The 19,813-nt window shown below is 30.8% G+C and overlaps 2 protein-coding genes across 3 annotated transcripts; one reads left to right on the top strand and one right to left on the bottom strand.

Annotated features, from left to right (window-relative positions):
* Nucleotides 1–6,185: 6,185 nt before the first annotated feature.
* On the top strand, nt 6,186–9,353 carry LOC142629672 (putative GPI-anchored protein At5g19250). 2 transcript variants are annotated; one of them, XM_075803701.1, is made up of 2 exons: nt 6,186–6,326; nt 8,638–9,353. In XM_075803701.1, the coding sequence occupies exons 1-2, from the start codon at nt 6,245–6,247 to the stop codon at nt 9,132–9,134; spliced, it is 579 nt and encodes a 192-aa protein (XP_075659816.1). In that variant the 5' UTR covers nt 6,186–6,244; the 3' UTR covers nt 9,135–9,353. The 2 variants fall into 2 exon arrangements, with proteins under 2 accessions (XP_075659816.1, XP_075659814.1); XM_075803699.1 differs by having other exon boundaries at nt 6,186–6,341.
* Nucleotides 9,354–11,766: 2,413 nt separating this feature from the next.
* LOC142628471 (zinc finger BED domain-containing protein RICESLEEPER 1-like) lies at nt 11,767–12,975 on the bottom strand. The gene has a single exon (XM_075802564.1). It carries the CDS (start codon nt 12,973–12,975, stop codon nt 11,767–11,769), a length of 1,209 nt encoding a protein of 402 aa, XP_075658679.1.
* Nucleotides 12,976–19,813: the final 6,838 nt, after the last annotated feature.

Genomic DNA, 19,813 nt, shown 5'->3' with positions numbered 1-19,813 from the left:
GGTTACAAAGTAACGAAACTTGAAGGGTTTTGATTCTCACACATCCTCTTTTATGTATTAAAATATGGATATTTTCATATCAATTTGGATATGTGTGGGAAATAATGAATGTGAGTGAATGTGAAACAATTACTCCCTCCATCCCACTTTGTTTGTCTTCTATTCCATTTTGAGATGTCCCAAAATATTGTCATGTTTCTAAAAATAAAAGTTATTAGTTTACTAATGTTCCTATTATACCCTACTTTATTTTCAAAACTATTTGAAAAGAAACCTAACTAATATTTTTTTTAAATCAATCTAATTGGGACACCTTTTGAGTTGCCTCACTAAGAAATTTTTTTTTTTTTTAAAGCTGATAAATTTATTTAAGGGTAGTTTTGTAAACTTATACATTTTTATAAGGCAGACAAGACAATAAATGATGTTTCCTTAAAAAGTTTGACTTTTTAAATAGGACAAACAAAGTGGGACGGAGAGAGTAATATTTTTCAAAAAATAAAATCTTACACCTACAGCCTTTTGTAACATGTGACAAGTGTTTTTATTGTAAAAGCTACTTAGATGCAGCTTTAAGCTATTATGGGTACCACAAATTATGTTACAGCAAAAAAAAAAAAAAAAAACTTGTTTGAGCCAAAATAAACTATAAGGTGGAAAATGAAATAACTTTAAACTTAAAATGTCAAAAGTGTACTTTAGGGAATAATTTAAAGGATCAATTTTGAGAATTGTTAGTAGTGAATTGATAAGCAAATAAGCCATGTCTACTGGGACGGACCTATCTTAGGAACAAGGGGGCCAAGTCACCCACCCCAAAAGATTTTTTATTATATTACCTATTAAAAAATAAATGCTAGTATAATAAAAATATATAATTTTAATTAGTAATTTTTTCATCTAAAAAAACAAGAGAATAGAGTTTAAGTAAAAATTAATATTAATTTTTTTTAAATCATATTTAAATATATATATATATATATATATATATATATATATATATATATATATATAATGTCTCAATTTAGTACTCTCTTTAGGCTCCTAAATACATTAAACTGCCACCGAGTATAAGTATCATGGTCAACAACATTCAAAACATACAAGTGGAGCAACAAAAAAGCTAAACCTTACAATTCAGATGCTTTCTCAAGAGTCAAGTAATTCCAAGTTCTTTCCAATGTCTTCCTCATGTCCCAAGCAATGATATATCCTTACAACTTTTTAATATAAGGCAAGACAAATATTTGATAGGAATTGCATTCAAGTTACATTTACGTTAACTTTTACAAAATTATACTACTTGTTAGTTTTTTCCCATAATGTAATATTTGGATATTACAAATATCAAGGTGATTTGGAATTTGAATACTACAAATTCACTTATCTATGAAGAACTTAAATTATAGTATTTTTTTAATTTTAAAATATAATGAAAAATAAACTCATAGAGATTTAGTGTCCGTTTGGCAGATTAATTTTATCAACTTATTTTACTATTCAGCTTATTTTACTATTCAGCTTATTTTTGCTACTATTCATGAGTCTCACTGCACTTTTTGGTACTATTCATGGGTTTCACTATACTATTTCAGCTAACTTTTACCTTTATCTACAGTACTTTCAGCAAAAAAATTTCAGTTTTAGTCAAATAAGTAGATTCCAAACAGACCTTTAATGACAATAATTGTTGTGAAGTTTTGTATGCATGATAAACCTACTGAAGATATTTAATCAAACAATGGTTTCAACAAAATTGAAATTTAATAAAAGTTAATAGAGTGATGTAACTTTTTTATAACTTTCACTAAATTTAACTTAAACCCAATTCATTTGGCAATAAATCTAACAAAAATGTATTAATTTAAGTGAAAACCACCAACTAATTATTAGGCCCAAAATATATTGCATTTGACATTTACATTACAAATCACATACATGCGTAAGAATAATCTTGCAAAAACAGCTTTTAATACTTACAAGAACAAAAATTCAGTTTTGGCTTTAGAATACCCCTAGGAAAGCTTCTAAGTTAGACAATGTCTTCATTCCTTTTAAAGTTAAGTTCACTTGGGAGAGTTCATCTATATAACTTCTACTCTATATAGGACTAGAAGGTGTTACTTTTTAAGGATAAACACACGTTCTTTTGTTTTTTGGTTTCAACTTATGACTATGTCATTGTGACCAAAAAAAATTCTCAAAAACAAAAGAAACGAAAAAGAGAAACAAATGGGTACGTAAGGCACTTATGATCATATAAAAAATTATAAGAATCAAGAAAGTACTATGTTCCATTAAAAAATTTTGCTCCCACACACAGAAAACTCAATTTAAATCACTGGAGTTTCCGTCTAAAATATGTAGGACGTTTGGCAGGTATGCAAAATTACTATACAATAGTAATTTTTAGATATAACTTTTATAAAAATTCAGGAATCATAAAATTGGATTTTTTTTTTTTTTTTTTTGTGGGTGGGAGAAACAAATTTTGATAGAATATAGTACTTTCTTGATTCTTAAAACTTTTTTTTTGTTGATAAAATATATTTTTAATACTATATTCCAATGTACCTAATCCAGTTACAACATTGTTCACCTTGTTTCCTACTAAAGAATGGTAAATCATGATATTTTTAAACTTCATTAATAAATTCTAATACCTTTTATATGCTTACAATCTTTTTTAGATTATATATATATATATAGTTTGTTTAGAAAATGAATTTTTAGAATTAGACTGGTAGTTATATATCCTAAATTAAAACTAGTGCATAGACATAATAATAATAATAACATTTATAGATCTGTGTATGTTTGATATGGCACTAGAACTCAACGAATTCCTCACCTTCTTTAGTGCTACAACGTCTCCAATCTCAAGTGCTAGTCAATTTGGTGTGCAAAAGTAAGGATCAAACATTCTGAGAAAGAAAGTGTGAAGGAGAGAGGTTGAGAATGGGAATAAATTAGGTGCGGACATAACAACTGAAATTTGAAATGGTGTTGGGGATTAGTGTGGTCTCATCTCCCCTTATGCTTACCAAATATTAGTTTATCATGCTTTTCAAATATCAATGTCATTAGCCATTAATGAAAACTCAATAATTAATGACAAGGTTAATGTTCTTTTTCTTTTTTTTTTTGTGTATTTGTATTTCTAAATATACTAAACAAATAAGCTTATAGACTTAAATGGTATATGGCATCCAATTGTTGTGAAATTTTGCATGCGATTAATTTATAACAGATGTTTAATGAAATTGTAAATTTCACTTAATAGTGATTTATAAAAGGTAGAGATCATGTACCTTTATCAAAGTAGCATTAGATGTAACATGAATCAAACCCATTAGTAATAAATATTGTTAATTCAAGCAAAAATGCCAAAAATTTGTTGCATTTGTAACATTTATAAGAAAATTAAGTAAGTAAAGCAACCTACTATTTATGAATGACAATAAAAAAAAAAAAAGTAAACTACATATTTGGTCTTTAACCTTTATGTTGTTTGTCAATTTAGTCCTCAACCTTTCGAATGTATTAATTTAGTCCCTAACTTTTTGATATTGTGTTAAAAATGTCTTTGCCGTTAAGTGGAGAATGAGAAAATATGATGTGGCTAATGATCTTATTAAAATATTGTTGCTTGCCACGTAACCTACCACGTGGGCTTCATTAAATATTATATTGAAAATTTGGAGATCTCTCTCTCTCTCTCTCTCTCTCTCTCTCTATAAAGACTCAAGCCACTACTCGTTGATGGTCACCAGATCTATTTATATTTCTGTTTCATATACTAGTAGCATTTTTCTTTTCTTTCTCCATTTTCGTTTCAAGCTCACAATCTTTGGTGAGACCTCTCTTTCTGACTTATGTTTTTTTTTTGGCCTTTTTGTTTCTTTGACCCTAACCACAATAGAGGTTCACCATTTTTGACAACCAAAACTTTTTCTAATTTCTAAATAAAAATCAAAAGGACTCCACAACGTCTGAAAGATACAACAAAGACTTAATTAGTTGCCCACTACAATCCTAAGCGAAAGACCTGAGAGAAATCAAATTGAAAAAAATATAAATACTGAAACTAACTTAACACTTCTAGCGGATAAGTTTGATTCACGCTACCAACCCCTGAGTCAATCCCACAATATTTATGTTATTCTTTTGTCAAGATATTCAGTTAAATATATTGAAGAGAATAACATAAATATTTCAAGTTTTTTTTTTTTTTTGAGCAAATAAAATATTTCAAGTTTGGAACGATGAGTCAATGACAATGCACCTCCTGTTAAGACTTAAACTATTGACAAGCTTCACTCGCTGTAGAAGAAGTCTAAACCCACCATCTGAGATCTTACAAAATCTCAAAACTCATCGATCTCCACCTCTCAATCTTCTCGTTGTCGATGCTAAATTCGCCACTTGACCGCTGTAGACTAAGTGGGTCACTGTTAGTGTGAGGCTACCTACCTCTTCATGCTCCTAGTGGGACTAGGGATTTCAATCCCAAATGTGTCTAACAAATTTCATTTGTGAGTTAGGGATTTTGATCCCAAAAATTACTCATTGTTCTTTTTTTAAAATTTTAGATTATGCTGACATGTTAGTCTTAGTGGCAATCAATGCGGCAATAAATTATTTTTTTATTTTAACTGTATGTCATGTAGCAATTTTCATCTAAGAGATAATGACAAATACTAAATTGACACAATACTAAAAAGTTAAGGACTAAATTGACACAATTGAAAGGTTAAGGACTAAATTAAAATATGGTATAAAAGATAGGAACTATATATGCAGTTTACCAAAAAAAAAATATAGGCAGGTTGTTAAATGGTATATCTACAATATTTTCATAACAAATCTTAAATGGCAGGTTATTATTAGTTATTATTGGTAGGCAAAAAATTAATTTCAGTTGAGGATTCAAATTAGAGAAATGATATGTCCACAACATTTTTACAATATTTTTACAACAAATCCTAAGTGGCAGGATGTTACTAGTTGTTATTGTTGGGGCAAAAAAGTAATCTTAGTGTTAAGTTCAAATTTGAACCAATAACAACTAACCACCTATGATTTGTTGTAAAAATGTTGTAAAAATGTTGTGGACGTAGCACCTCTCTTCAAATTATAGTCAGACAACTTAACACCTAAAATTTGTTGTGAAAATGTTGTCAATGTAACACTTCTAAAAAAAAGCTACATACACAAAAATTTCATAACATTTTTATAAACAGTTAAATTGACAAATTTTTACTAGTTCTCATTTAGGTCCACTACTAAATCAATTCTTTACTTATTACTATCAATCTGTCACATTAACAAGTGTAAAAAGTTTTGTCAAAATTTTTTTGCATTTATAAACTTTCTCAAAAAAAAAAAAAAAAAATTCTATATGGCCTTGTAGGATCTGCTCTAAATTTTGTCACTCAAGTATAAAATTGTGATTTTTCTACGCTATGTTTGTAGCTGCGGGACTCAGGCTCTTCTCCATTCGAACCATTGCCTTTAGGTTTGGCTTTAAAAAATTTCAGAATTGTATTTTTAGTCACTTTGTTTTATCCCTCGTGTTAAGTTATTGCTTTATTCTCTTCTCAAAAAAGTCATTTTGCCTCTTTTTTTTTTGGGTTAAAGTGAAATATATAAATTTTATTTTATTAAAGAAAATTTGGGTACGACAAGTCAACAAAGGAAAAAATGTAGTCTATAGAGACAAAAGAAGAACATTGTAAATATATTAAAGTCGGTTTTATCGCTTTAGATGGTAGGTTTTTTTTTTTTTTTTTTTTTTTTGAAATAAGTGGGTTAGTCATATTACATTACCAATTAAAAAATAAATGCTAGTAGAACAAGAATGCAAAATTTTAATTCATAATTTTTGCATCTAAAAAGAAACAAGAGAATAGAGTTTAAGTAAAAAAGAATATTATTTAAGTAATATTAAAAAAATCATATTTAAATATATATATATATATATATATATTATATTAATAGGTCTCAATTTAGTTTTTGCTTTAGACCTAAATGCATCAAGCCGACTGAATGGTACAAGAAAAAGAGATGGCACCTAGAGCACCTTGACATGCACGGCAACTTAAAGAAAATCAGAGATTCTAAGGATAATTATAGCTAAGAAAAGTTACAAGCTCTTGTCTTTTCTATCCTCTGAATGTGTTCTGATAGTATTTTTATATACTGCTCGTTACAAGGCACAGCTCTCTGTGACAAGTCTGAAACCATGGCCATCTTTAAACTTAGCCTCTCCCTTGTTTTGCTTGCTCTTCATGTTGTGCAAGGAAACGCAAAGAGTACTTCTGCTGGTACTACTTCTGCTGGTACTCTATCTCTCTCTCTCTCTCTCTCTCTCTATATATATATATATATAATCTCAATAACACTTACACCAATGTTACACTCAATAAGTAATGTTACACTTACATTACTCAATAACTTGTTATTAAATTTATATTATGAAAATCTCACTATTGAATTACATGTTTTATATGTTCTTAACATTCGTGACAATTATCATACCAATAATAAACTCATTATTTATGCATTATTTTAAACTACAAAAACTTGAATTTAAACAATTAATTGATGACATGGTTATTGATTTTTGATCATCTTGAAATTTTGCAAGTATGAAGAATATACAAAAATAATATAATTTAACAGTGTATTTGCCAAAACTCACATCCAATTAAATAATATTAAGTGATGTAAAATTGCATAAAGTTACCCTTGGTATAACTTTAAACTATATTACACCACCTAATAATTTTTTTTTTTTTTAAAAGATCACCTAATTTTTTTTATTGGATTAATATTTCAAATATCCTACTATAGGATAACATGTTTATTATATTCTTAACATGCATACCAACTTTCATACCAATTATATGCTATCTACTATTCAATTTAAAAACTCATCTTTTATGTATAATTTTAAATACAAAAACTTGTAAATTAAACATTTAATCAATAACATGGATATTGATCTCAGATCGTCTTAAAATTTCTTAAGCATGTAAAGTATAAGGAGAAAATTTAATCAAATTGTAGATTTGTTAAAATTTGTGTTTAATAAATAATATTAAATGATATAACATAGCTTAAAACCCAACTAGGATTTTGCTTTGGGGAAAGATTAAAAGACATGATTTGAAGCAAAAAAAAAAAAAAATCTATAATTATAGTCGTTACTAATAAATAAATACATAAATAGACAATTATATAATAATAAAATTATTGTTCATAATCTATATATATATATATATATATATGAATTTTTCATTTTTCATTTAATTTACATGCTATGGTTGACGATGTACATGAAAAGGTGTATGTGTGCTTCATTGTCGTGAATCTCGTGATTGTTTTAAGAAATATTTGTAGAATTCGATGCTTCTTCATTCTACTAATTTTTAAAATAATTTGGGTTTATAGCAAAATTCTAAAGTGTGAAATTGTGAAATAGTTAAGAGATAAAAGAGAAAAATATTGGTGGAGCAAGAAAATAAGACATGCATAGTGGTTATTATTATTATGAATTTAAAATATAGCCTCCATTACTTTCAAGTGACCTAAAGATTTTGCTATTTTAGTTTTAAAATGCAGAATCTATTACTTTGAGTTTCAAATACCATGTCAAGATTAGTTTGTTCTGCCCTAAAAAAATGTTGTGAATATGAATATAGAACATGTAGGGACTTTCAATTCGAAAGATAACATTTTCTATTTAAAGGACTAAGAACATTCGTATTAAATGTGCTAAAATAACTAAAATGTTATTTTAGCACTCAAAAAACTAAAAAATCTACAACATCAAAGGTACCAAAAGTCAAATTTTTTTACACCTAGGTAGGTAGTAAACACAAGAAAACATTATTTAATTGAAATTTGAGAGGGAGAGACTTGAGTTGTAAAATAAATAAACATATTATTACTGGTATGTGTTGTAGTTACTGTTGTTTGGTCTTAATTACTGTGTTTTTAGGCAAGTTAGTTCCTCAACTTGAAACATGAAATTCAATTTCATTTTCAGTTTCAGTATAGTAGGACTAAATTTTGGAACATGCATGTGCTCAAATCCAATCAATGGTCCCTGAGTATCAAGGATAATATCGGATTCTTAAAGAATTTCATTGAGTTGCTAAACTAATTTTTTGTGAAATTAATCAAACAAAATCCAAAACCATCAGGCAGCAACCTTTTTTAAAGTGATGAAGTTATTGGTACAGTGCATAAAATATTTTTCTGTAGAATAGGGTAGCTTGCATTAGAAGAACTGAGCACTTAGACCATTTTATATCTTGAATCTTGATGAGTAACAGGCTTTTCAAAAGTATTTGGTACTTTCAAGAAAACATAGCGAAATAATCTTTGCTTCTCTCACTTTGTCCACCCCCTGTAGCTTTACTTAACTATCCTTTTAAGATCAAAATTCCATCAAAATATGAAATTATTAAATTGAAATTGGTAGCTTTTTTTGAGAATGAGAATGAGAATGAATTGACATTGGTAGCTAGATGTAGAAATAGAGAAGATTACTGCTAAATAGGCTAACTGTGGTGCATTACTTACTTAATCTTTGAATTTATTAATGCTGTGCAATTTTTACATCTACAGCTGAAAGCTATCTCTTGGAAGACCTTAATGGTTACAGGATGTCACTACATATCCAAAACTTCACTGAGAACAGCAATGCAGCTTGCCTAGCTAATAAAATTGCAGACCAGTTACAGAACGAAACTTGTAAAAACGCCTTTCACTTCAGCTCTACTCCAGGCACCAAGCCTAAAGTCCCCAAATTTGACAAGTTCTTGGATGATTGTGACATAAATGACAACAACACAGTCGATGGGGTCATATTGCCTGTTTGTGTGCCTAGATTAGACCCATTTCTGGTGTTTTCTAATTATACAAAATCTCGATATGCAAAATATCTTAAGGATTCAAACTACACTGGGGTTGGGATTGGCTCTGAGGATATTTGGATGGTGGTTATTTTGAGCACTAACACATCAACCGGAAGCTTTTCTGGTGCAGCTTCTTTGATCGCAAATATCAGTATGGGTAACTATACGTTGGCTTTGTTCCTTGGATTGCTCTTGTTGTTTTGGTGAGCTGAAATGCTCCAGGTGCTTGTTATTTATATACAGATTTACCTTCTTCTTGTGTGTTTGTTGTGTAAAGTTGTGAACTTGCCAGGGATTGTTTCTCTTTTTGTAACATATTATGATTGTAATTGAGCTTATTTCTTATGACCAGTTCATTCTTGCTGAATATGTAAGAACCGCATAACAAACTTGTGCAGTACATGAATAAAACATGGAGTTCCATTACTATGCTTTAGTAATGAAGTAATAATTAAGGGGTAAAGGCCCAGAAACATGACCTTGTTTATTCATTAGTATCTTCAATTGATTTAAAGCATCTTTTCTAGTTCATGCTTTCCAAGGTTTAAATGGAGAATTGATGCAGCAGAAATTACTTTTAAAAAATATTTTGCAAACAGAAAAATAAAATAAATCTCTGGTTGTGGGTGTGCACACACGATTTTTTTTAGTTCATTGAATTTTTTTCACCATTCATTAAGAGTGTGGGTGTGCACAGGCATGTGTGGAAATTTGATTTATAACTCTAGTCCAAATTAATATTATCTAATCCTACTTGGAGTGCGACTATTGTAACTTAAATTAGTCTTTCGTTGATTCTCAAAAAAAGAAAAAAGTTAGTCTATGGTTGGTAAATAATTTAACCTTCTTTTTTTTTTTGGAAAAAATAATTTAACCCATTATAAATATTCTTCGATGTGTTATTGCAACGTAACACACAGGATATATAATATTAAGGATATAATCATCAATAACTTTTTCGTTAAGGACGTAAATCATCATATTAAAACATATTAAGTCTACTTTTGCTCTCTATTCTCCCTCTCACTCAATCCAAATACCAATTTTAACATATTTGATCTTTCTCTCAAACATTTCTACATGAGGTAGTCAACGTCAATGTTCATTTATTTGCATAGATGGTGCAAGAAAGTATTTTGTTGTATGTGTGTGTTTACAACTGTTTCTAGTTGGTGTTAGGGGTGTTTCGGTTCGGTTTCGGTCGGTTTTTTTTAAACTGACCAACCGAAACCGATATTTTCGGTTTTCAATATTGTCAACTGAAACCGACTGAAATAGCTGAAACACCGTCGGTTTCGGTTCATTTCGATTTCGGTCGGTTTTTCGGTGAGTGCTCGGTTTTGGGCCTGGGGCTAGAGTTTGGGCCTCTCGGTTTTTTTTTTTTTAATTCTATTTGGGCTTCTTAAAAAAATCAGTTTGGCCCTTTTATGCTCTAATTAAGCCTATTTTAGAAACATGTTTTGGGCTTATTTTAGGAACCAATTGTGGCCCAAACTCGGGCCTTGTCTATTTTGGCCCATGGCCATCTGTAGGAATTTTTAAGTTTTTTGTTTTGGCACTTTCAGCCGAGATTTGGGCCTTTCCTATTTTGGCCATTTTTGGGCCTTTTTACAACCTGCTGCTTTGTATTTTACACACATTCATCAAAAAACAAAAAAATCACAACCTGATCCTGTTTTATACTTTACACAGATTCATCAAAAAACAAAAAAAAATCACAATCTCAACCTGAACCTGCTTTGTATTTTACACAGATTCATCAAAAAACAAAAAAAATCACAAGCTCAACCTGAACCTGCTTTGTATTTTACACAGATTCATCAAAAAACAAAAAAAAATCACAACCTCAACCTCAACTTGCTTTGTATTTTACACAGATTCATCAAAAAACAAAAAAATCACCTCAACCTGTCACAGATTCATAAATCCAAAAATACAAACACATATAGCAGATTCATAAATCACAACCTGTAATACAAACAAGATTAAAAAAGAAACTGTACAAGTCACAATAAAATAACTAGTGCAGATTTCAATACTTACATAATAACATTATAACAAAATAACACCAAAATACTTACATAACACCAAAATTACTGGTGTTGATTTCAATACTTACAAAATAAACTAACTAGTCCATGTGTCAATACTTACATAATAACATTATAGCCAAAGACTCAAAATAAATTGGCCATATGTCAATGTCAATGTCAACATATACTATTCATATTTAATATTTGGCCAAAGATTCAATATAAATTGGCCATATGTCATTGCCTATTGACTAATATCTATATTTTCTATGTATAAGGCACTGTCAAAGCACAAAATAAAAGCTCATACCTATATATCTATACGTAGGCCACTATCTACTAGTGCCTAATAGCAAAAAATGTGAATATCATATACCATTATACCACCCTTCCAAAGAACAAAAAGCAATTTTCAACCATCAATGTCAATAGGTGTTGGTGTGGACATGCCTAGTTCCGATGTAGCAGCATCATTCACAAGTTCTACAAACAAAAAATGAAAAAAATGTCACTTATACAATAAAACAATATATTTGCCAAGAATCCAAGACATGCAGTTTTTTTTAATAATAACAGACATGCAGAATTTTTTTTAATAAATAAAGAAATAAAAATAAAAATTTTTTAATATAACAAATAATAGTCATACCTCCATCAAGCTTTTCAAACTCCTCAACATCATCCATGGCAGCACGAAGGCAGATTGGAGCCGATGAAGGACGGAGCCAATTTTGACCACAAATGAGGGCTTCCACCATAAGTGGAGACAATGAACTCCGGAAGGGATCAAGGACACGACCGCCGTACTAAAGAGATCTCGAGGCCACAGTGGATACCGAAATTGCAAGAACATGTTGTGCAACTCTTGAAAGGACACGGTATCGTGGAGAATTAACCTTCCACCAAGCCAAAATATCAAAATTATCATCAAAGACATCTTCACAACTCTCTAACAAGTATTTATCAACCTCTGATTTGATATTTGAAGAATCAATACCCTTCAAGTGCTCCTTAAATCCCATCATCCTCATTGCCTTCGCATCAACCACACTAGAATCATCTCCCTCCATTGATCCACTTGGTTTTTGGCCTTGGCCTTGTGCAACAACACTTGCACTACTACTCCCAACTTGATTTTGAGCATAAGCATTATATAAATCCATCAAAACAGCCTTTATTCTTTTTGCCATATCAACAACCTTTTGGCTCTCATACAAAGTACCAAAACAGTACTCAAGATATCTCATCTTGTATCGAGGATCAAGAACTAGCCCTACATACAACAAGTGATTCATATTATCAAAGTTCCCCCAATACTTTTCAAATTTGGTCTTCATGTAACCAGCCATTTTTTTCAACAAATAACTATCTTTTTCATACTCCAAATCAATTGTGTCATGAATTGACATGAGCTCCAAAAAGAAAGAATTACTAGTGACATAATTAGCACACGAAAACCGCAAGGTTGCATCATAAAAAATTTTAAGAAATTTAGAAAAGATCCTAATCTTTTCCCAATCCACATCACCCATTCCCCAAGCAAACTCATCTATATCACTTCCATCTTCCTTTTCCTCCTCTCTAATTGTCATAAGATAATTTGGATCTTCTTCCTCCAATCTCTCAAAAGCTTTTTGATACTTCTCAGCCTTCTCCAACATAATATAGGTGTAGTTCCACCTAGTGAGCACATCTAAACATAACTGACCTTTAAACTCAACTTTCTCCTTCTCCGCACATAACTTAAATGTGTTTTGTCTTTGTGGAGACGATCTCACATATCGCACAGATTTTCTCACCTTCACTATTGTCTCATCCATTTCAACTAACCCTACACGAACAATTAAGTTCAAGATATGAGCACTACACCTCACATGCAAGTATTTATGCCCTAAAATTGTTGCCTTCCTATGCTTAGTCTTTTTTTGAATAAAAGAAATCAGCCCACTATTAGAAGCAGCATTATCAACTGTAATAGTTAAAATCTTGTCTATCCCCCAATCAAGTAAACACATGTCAACTGCCTTCCCAAGTGTTTCACCCTTGTGATTTTCCACTAAACAAAAACTAAGAATTCTCTTGTGTATTTTCCAATCACTATCTATAAAATGGGCAATTGAGACACAAATAGTTCAAATTTTGAACGGATGTCCATGTATTCGTGGTAAGCGCGTACCCGCTACTCTTTTAGGACTTCTTTCAACTTTTTTTTCTCATCTAAAAAAACCTTAAAGCAAGTTTTGGCAATTGTTGTGCGGCTAGGGATTGGATTGAACCTAGGTTGGGTTTTAGACATAAACCTCTTAAAACCATAGCCCTCTACAAACCTAAAAGACAAATTATCTAGAATAATCATCTCTCGCCAATGCTATCTTACATTCCTCAAAATTAAACACCCATGGCACTAGTTTACCACTACTTTCTCCTTCTTCTTTAGGTTTGAATGCTAGGGTTGATTGGTTTTTTTTTCTTCCCTATAAGGATATTTCAAACATAGTGATTGTATGTGAGTTCTCATGGTTGTAGTGCCATTTTGCTTAGTGTCACAAGCATAGGTTGTCTACGCAGTTACAAGCCGCCCCTAGGTTTATCCCCCTTCAATAACAGGAAAATGACCCCAAACAAAATATCTTTTTTTACCAAGCATTACATGCATTTGGTGGGAGTGGGGGTTTGCCATTGTCTTTATGCACATTGGTTTGTGCCTCGACCCGCTTCAAGGTCTTGACCCTCCGGGGATTTCCGTTGTCTCATTCATCTACAATAAAAAATAAAACACACTCATTCAGCAACTATCACAACTAAAAAATAAAAAATAAAAATTAAACCCCAATAACAATAAAACAATAACACAATAAAAGTCAGCAACCAAAAAAAAAAAAAAGAAAAGAAGGAAAAGGAATCTAGTATACAGCAACAAGTATCAAATAGTATCATTCCTATTTTCAAACACTTCATCAAACTACCTTTTTGCATCAACAAGTCAACTTAACTTGATCCCAACTCAAACACATTGCTAACTAAGGAATGCACACTGATTCAACACTAGAAAAACAGCAAGAAACTAATAATCATAGAGTAAAATTCTAAATAATTCAACAAAAAAACTTTAAAAAAAAATGATCTTCTTCAATTGTTACTTTTTTTTTCCATAAAAAAAGTTACAAAAACTAAAAAACTTATATTTCTTTAACTAAATGTTATGTGACCAAATAAAAAAGTTGATTGATTGTAATTAAAAATATAGTCTTTACCAATGCACTTCATGCACACATTAACAAATAACATATATTCTTTCAACTGTCTATAACAACAACATGTTAATACGTTGTTTATTGTAAATAAAACCATAGCATATGCATCACACTTAACAACCCACTATCCACGACAATAAGGAGGATTATGACTTTGTTCACTAACACACTTCTACAACTACTCATTCAAGGCTTAGTCTTGTATATTAGCCTTTGGATTACTATTTGTGTAGAAAAATATTCTCTTTACTGCTCTAATGAAAAAAGGGCTCAAGGGCATCGAAATCTACTCTCTTACCATTGGAATCACTAGCGTACCATATAATTCAACATAGTTGAAATTTATTTCAGCAAAATCATAGAGTAAAATTCTAAACAAGGCTTGGATGATCAAGAAAAAAACAATAAAGCAAAGCAAAATTAAACAAAATAAAAAAGAAAAGACAGTAACTTTATGTCTGGGCATCCAAAATTTAGACCCAAGAATTTATATACACATATTAATCAATGCATTTAACAATTTACACTAGGAAGCTTCGTATACCCACCGCAGAAAAAAAATGGAAACAAAGAAAAAGGTAGTTCGAGGGGTTTCGTATATAAGCTTACATGTTGAAGTTTGCCCTGGACCGTTGTATACATGTTTATAATCTATACTCATAAGTACACAAATATTTTCTAAAAAATGCTTTTAGAGATTGTAAAATCTAAAAAAATTTAAAAAAAATGCATCGAGAAAATACTTTTAAATAATTATTATAGATTTTACCATTTGCAATTTTGAAATTATATTCTGTTTGCATTAATAATTATTATCATTCATGTTTTTCATAAATTATCACATAATCTTACCATATAATTTTGTTAGTTGACATGCATGTTTAGTTTGTCAAATAAAATAATCACATGCAATATGCGGTTTCATTTTTCTAGAATAATTTTTAAATAAATAATTTTAAATAATTAAAATAAATAATTTTAATTTTAAATAAATAATTTTAATTTTAAATAAATAATTTTAATTTTAAATAAATTATTTTAATTAAATTAAAATAATTAATTTTAAATAATTAAATAAATTTTTTTATAAAAATATTACAACAACCGGTTTTTGATGACAACCAATTTTAGAACACTTTGATAAAAATAAAAATAAAAAACCAATTTTTGGACACCAAATAGTCCTTTATTTTTTTCCAAAGCAAAACACAAGTTACTGAAGTTAGAATCTGTTAGATCCATTAAATCTAACCAAAATAAAAAACCAATTTTTGGACACCAAATAGTCCTTTATTTTTTTCCAAAGCAAAACACAAGTGACTGAAGTTAGAATCTGTTAGATCCATTAAATCTAACCAAATAGGCAAATATGGAGAACCCTCACCGTGAGATGGACTGATGGAGGCTGAATGGAGGCCGTCTGTTTTGAAGGCTGATGGAGGCCGTCTAATGGGAACGACGGCGTTTAAGCAAGGAGCGGTGGAACTGGTACGTGAACATCGCTGCGAGTCAACCCGAGTCGAGTCAAGTCTTGGCTGGATCGAGAGCGAGAGTCATGGCTGGATCGAGAGTGAGAGACTGAGTCATGGCCGAGTCACGGCTGGATCGAGACGAGAGTGAGAGACTGAGTCATGGCCGAGTCATGGCTGGATCGAGACGAGAGTGAGAGACTGAGTCATGGCTGGATCGAGACGACTAGATGAGAGTGAGAGACTGAGTCATGGCCGAGTCATGGCTGGATCGCTCAGTTCGGTCAGTCACTCCGTCGGTGCATGAGTGAGTGTTAGTCAGTGTGTGTGTGAGAGAGAGTGGAGACCGGAAAGTGTGAAGAGAAGCAAGCGATGGAGATGGAGATTGGAGAGGCAGAGCGGCGGCTAAGTCTGAAGAGGAGAGACCGAGAGAGTGGAAAGTGTTGACTGTTTGGTGAAAATGTGGGCTGTGGGGTATGTAGGGTTTCCATCTTTACATTATATAGGTAATTAGTTTTAGTTTAATTAGAATCTTAAATGTTTATTTAGTTTAATTCTAGGTAATAATCGATAATTAATTTAATAAATTTCATTTTAATTATGGGCCAATTCCCATTAGGCCGGATCACTTATCTGTAGGGCCGTAGGGGTGTTTCAACTTTCAAAGTCAAACAAACAACAACAACAAAAAAAAAAAAAGGGCCGGATCAGTCCAGACTCAAGGGCCACAGTGAAAAAAATTGGGCCAAACTTTGCCACTTATTTAAATATATATTATATTATATATTTAATATAATAATATATAATAATGTTTCGGTTCGGTTCGGTCGTTTCAGTGTACAAAAAATTGACACCGAAAACCGAACCGAATATTTCGGTTTTTTATAATACAAAACCGACACCGAAACCGAACCGAACCGAACCGAAAATTGTCTCGGTTCAGTCGGTTTCAATCGGTTGTTTCGGTTCTACGGTTTTTTGCATACCCCTAGTTGGTGTGTTTACAAAAAAAAAAGCTTCACATACTCTCCAATATTTCAAAGTAATAAACAAAATTGACTAAATTAATATACTTCTACACCCCAAAGAAAAAGGAAAAGAAAAAAGGAGGCATAGTAGCTAGCTGAACCTGTCGGTGCGGCTATCATAATTTAGTAATTAGACCTTTCTTTAGCTGGGCCACAATTCCTGAACCTTTTTGACTAATTAAAATTTATAATAATTTGATAAGAATAAAGGAACCTGGTTAGAAAGATTCAATTTCACTTTGTACATCACCAAGACACCAACATAAATTTGTTGATAGTAAACCATAAATGTTGTGTCAAATATTGTAAACAGATTCTTTTCTTATTTGGTTTTCTCTACCTCTTTTGTTCCGTGTTTACCAAGTCAAAAAGTGGAACTATTTAAACATCTTTCCATGAAGTTTGGATGGATAAATTATAAAGATAGAATTTTGAAGTATTAAGGAGTCAAGGAAAAAAAAAAAATGCATTTAAAAATGAAATAAAGTTTTGAGCATATATCTTCTGTATTTGCCTTGTCAAATGTGTATAATCTTGACACTTTGAAAAAGACAATTGGTTCCCATGAAAATTGAAATTCACATTGAATTATTCGATTGCTACAAAGTTGCTCGTGACTTGAAAAGTTCTGAATTGATTCTCAGCCCAAGAAAATGATGGGGGAAAAATTCAAGCAACAACTGCAGCATGCCAACAATCTACATGTTGTAAGAACTTCCCTGTGATGACAATTGTTTTGGTATGTCATAATTATCAATAACAAATCCAAGTGATACTGTGATTATCGAAGAGTCTAAAAAATAATAGCATCTTTAATTTTGTGTCAAGGGCCTTGTAACTCAACTAGCACATTTAAGTATTTTCAACTAAAACATTTAGATTTCAAATCCCCCGTCCTCCAACTATTAATTTTTTTTTAAACATTATTTTTGGTGCCCCATGTTTGTAATTTAAACTCCACTTCTTATGTCCCTCACTTTCTACCTATTAAAAATATATATTCTTCTAAAAAAAAAACTTCTTTCTACCTATTAAAAATATAATAGAATGGTGTTATTTGTACACATTTTCTACACACTTCTTACCGATATCTCTTATTTATATCATTAATATAACATCTATTAACTATAACTCACTATCTCTATAAAAAAAAATAAAAAACAATAACTCACTATCATACAAATCCATTCACATAAGCACACATTGTAATATGTTCTCTACATGTAGAATGGACAAAAGAAAATTGTGTCCACGTTATTCGTACACATTTTCTACAAACTTCTTTGGTTTGTTTCTTTTCTTGTAAAATGCAATTCTTATTTAACAAAAATAAAAAAAGTAAAAAGTATTACATAATTTAAAATGAAAGTCAATTTTCACTAGATATTTGATTTGAAAAAAAAAATTGGTAACTAAAAAAATTTAAAATGTGAATTTATATTTTTGATTTAACAAATTTATGTTTCATCTTTTTTTAAAAAAATTTAAATTAAAGTTCTTCACGTTCTTGCATGCAATTTATAAGATAGAGAATGATGTAACGGATCTTATAAAAAGAATGGGATTGACATTTCAAAGATATTTTATGGACCACATTATGACTTCTTTTTTTTTAGTGAGGGAAATGACTTTAATTTTGGGAAACAAAAATCCAACTGACACCATATTTTAGGATGAAAAATAGAATCATGGTAGAGATATAAACTTTTAACTTTTTTACAAAATTTTTTATAAACTGCTGATGTGATGAGTAATTATTGATAAATGAAAAAAGTAATATTAATGATGGGTATTGTGTGGGGCAAAAGGATCCTGGTGGGAATGTGGGCCTTTTGGGCCTTGTTAAAGAAGGCCGACCTGACCCTGGGGTTAGAGATTGTTGGTGCTATGGGTCGGCCTATACGCCGAGGATCCTAGGATCCAGCCGAGGATGGTTTTCCCCTCGGACTGACATCAAAGAACCTGAGACTTCATGGTAAAGATTAGGGAATGATACGGTCAAGACCAACGGTTAAAGGGAGAGAACCCTTGAATGTCCTAGAAGCGCCGATGTTGGAAGAATATTAAAGGTAAAGGCTGCTACCTCCACATTAAAGACGCACCTACCACCCTGGCCGCATTAATGAGGAAGTGACACTTAAACAGGTGGAAGGGAAACTTCTAGTTACCGTTCAAAGGCACTAAGAAAAGAAATATCTAGGCTAAGGGAGGAATTGGGGGGCAACACGTGGATAAAGTATTAAAAAGAGGAGTATTTAAGGAGGAGGGAACGAGAAATAGGACGGAACTTTTTGTAACCTAAAAGAAGAAGGAAAAAGAGAGAGATATAATATAAGAACACTTTCGCTTACGTCCGGAGATACATTTACATTACTCCTTTTTGTCTCTAAGTACTTGGAATCTTTAGTTTGTCATTTCATCCTCATACACTTCTAACCTGGGTTTCAAGCCCACACTCTACAAATTCTTATTGTTTAAGGCTCATTGGGTCTGAGCCCATAACTATTCTTGGGTCCAGGTGCAATTGTGCACTTACAGGTATAGATGAAAATCAATAAAAAATTTGTCATATTAATATTTTGTAAAAATATTGTAAAATAGTTTATGGCGGTAGCATTAATAATGGAAAATAATAAGCTTATTTAATGACATATATTAAGGTGGAAATTTTTGGTTAGTTTAAAAAAAAATTATTATGGGAATAATTTTGTGGTTAGTTTAGTCTCACTTTTACATGTGATCAACAGTCCAACACTAATACAACTTGATATCTTCAACGAGTCATAAAGTGTATGTCTTCCTAAACTTAAATTAGGAACAAAATTGTATTTTAAACAAAAATAATAATAATAAAATTTTAGTGACACAAAAATTTTCACCATTGTTTAATGTTGTTTATTTGGTTGTGATTAATATATAACAAGACAGTAGTTTTAGGATTATAAACTATTCCACAATTTTTTTTGCACAATTTTAACATGGCAGATTGTAAGTAGTTATCTATCATCTACACATAGATTCACAAATTTTTTCTTCGTCACTCACACATATACCACATCACAGTTGTGACAAAAAAAATTGTATAATAATTTATAGTTCTAG

Source organism: Castanea sativa, chromosome 3 (assembly GCF_040712315.1).
Source record: "Castanea sativa cultivar Marrone di Chiusa Pesio chromosome 3, ASM4071231v1".
Lineage (NCBI taxonomy): Eukaryota > Viridiplantae > Streptophyta > Magnoliopsida > Fagales > Fagaceae > Castanea > Castanea sativa.
Note: the sequence above shows the minus strand (reverse complement) of the source record. Positions and strands in the feature narration are given on the sequence as shown.

Bases quoted from the DNA above. Each gene is read 5' to 3' on its own strand.
- LOC142629672 (XM_075803699.1), top strand. From the start codon at position 6,245: ATGGCCATCTTTAAACTTAGCCTCTCCCTTGTTTTGCTTGCTCTTCAT. The intron at 6,342-8,637 runs GTACTCTATCTC...TTACATCTACAG, and splicing joins TGCTGGTACTACTTCTGCTG to CTGAAAGCTATCTCTTGGAA.
- LOC142628471 (XM_075802564.1), bottom strand. From the start codon at position 12,975: ATGTGTTTACTTGATTGGGGGATAGACAAGATTTTAACTATTACAGTT.